This window comes from Frankliniella occidentalis, unplaced genomic scaffold, assembly GCF_000697945.3.
Source record: "Frankliniella occidentalis isolate FOCC.00 unplaced genomic scaffold, Focc_3.1 Scaffold5750, whole genome shotgun sequence".
Lineage (NCBI taxonomy): Eukaryota > Metazoa > Arthropoda > Insecta > Thysanoptera > Thripidae > Frankliniella > Frankliniella occidentalis.
The window spans coordinates 1-1,407 of NW_026272787.1; the positions used below are offsets into that span (position 1 = coordinate 1).

At 57.3% G+C, this 1,407-nt stretch overlaps 1 protein-coding gene across 1 annotated transcript; it reads left to right on the plus strand.

Moving 5' to 3' along the window:
- Positions 1 to 5: 5 nt before the first annotated feature.
- On the plus strand, positions 6 to 1,297 carry LOC127752265 (basic proline-rich protein-like; the record flags this gene model as incomplete). Its single annotated transcript, XM_052277108.1, has 2 exons — positions 6 to 45; positions 138 to 1,297. Coding segments are annotated over 2 exons (1,185 nt in total), but the record flags the coding sequence as incomplete, so codon positions are not given.
- Between the last annotated feature and the right edge of the window lie 110 nt (positions 1,298 to 1,407).

Consider the following 1,407-nt stretch of genomic DNA (forward strand, 5'->3'; position numbering starts at 1 on the left):
CTAAATCTGGGCAAAAGAAAGATGATAACAGTTTACCCCAGGAAGGTAAGTAATTTAGATACAAAATTACATGATGTAATAATGTAAAGTTGTTGTTTCTGTTTTTATCTAATTTTTATTGTTATTCTGTTCTGTAGATAGTAATGGTCAGAGCCGAGAGAGAATTGAAGATAGAGATGATCAGCGAAGGAGAGACAGGGAAAGGGAGAGAATACGCGAAAGGGACAGAGACAGGGATCGCAGTAGGGATAGAGACAGAGAGAGAGAAAGGGACCGTGATCGTGAAAGGGACAGAGATAGATATGGCGAGAGAGATCGATCACGGGATAGGGATATGGACCGTTCCCGCGAACATATGAGGGAGAGATCCCACGAAAGAGAGAGGGACACTTATCGCTCTAGGCGTGATGACCGATGGCAGAATGTGCCCGCGCCCGAGCCCCCGCGCTCCTCCTCACCTTACTCTCCAACCAAAGTGGACTACTCTCCCCCCGTCTTCTCGACCATGTACCCGCCACCCAATCTAAGTTTACCACCGCCGTCGACGCAACCAGCCTTCTCTCAGCCGCCACCGACCCAGCCATTCATCTCATACCCTACCGCTGTGCCTCCCCCTCAGCAGACCGTCGTCGGCCCGTCACCTGTGCCCCCAGTCTCCCTCGCCATGGCCACGCAGGGCGTGCACACGGGGGTGCCCCCGCCCCCCACCTCCATCGCCCTCCAGCTGATCCCTCAACCCTCTCCCATCCAGCCCCACTCAATCCCTCCGCCATCCCCTATGGACCCTCACCTCATCCCGCCGCCGCCGATGCCCCCCACCGGGATGCCCCCTCCCGGCCTGCTGCCTCCACAGTTCCAACCCCAGGGTCCCCACGGTGTCCCTCCTCCCGTCCCACCGCCGGGCGTGCCGCCTGGCGTGCCACCTCCTGGGGTCCCTCCCCACGGAGTGCCTCCCCCCGGAGTGCCACCGCACGGTGTTCCACCCCCGGGCGTCCCCCCGCCTGGGGTACCACCGCCAGGCGTGCCCCCACCAACAGGTGTTCGACCACCTGGAGCGGCGGGTCTTCCCTCTGGTGTCCGCATGCCGGGCCTTCCCCCCGGCATGCCGCCGGGTATGCCGCCTGGCGTCCCCCCTCCTCCTCTCCCTCACCTCACTGGAGTCCCTCCGCCGTCAGTCGTCCCCTCATTCCCTCCAATCCCTGTTATGCCTGTCCCACCGCCATCTGCAGGGCCTGATGTCAAGCCCGTTATCGGTAAGTGTTTTCACCGTACCCTGTGGTGATATTTCTAGTTTTAGAGACTATTTTTTTATTTTTATTTTTTACCCTGCAATTTTGGGGGTGTTTTGAATGAGGCTTTGGCACATCTATAGATCTTCACTGATTATTTTTTTTTCATTTTTTTTTT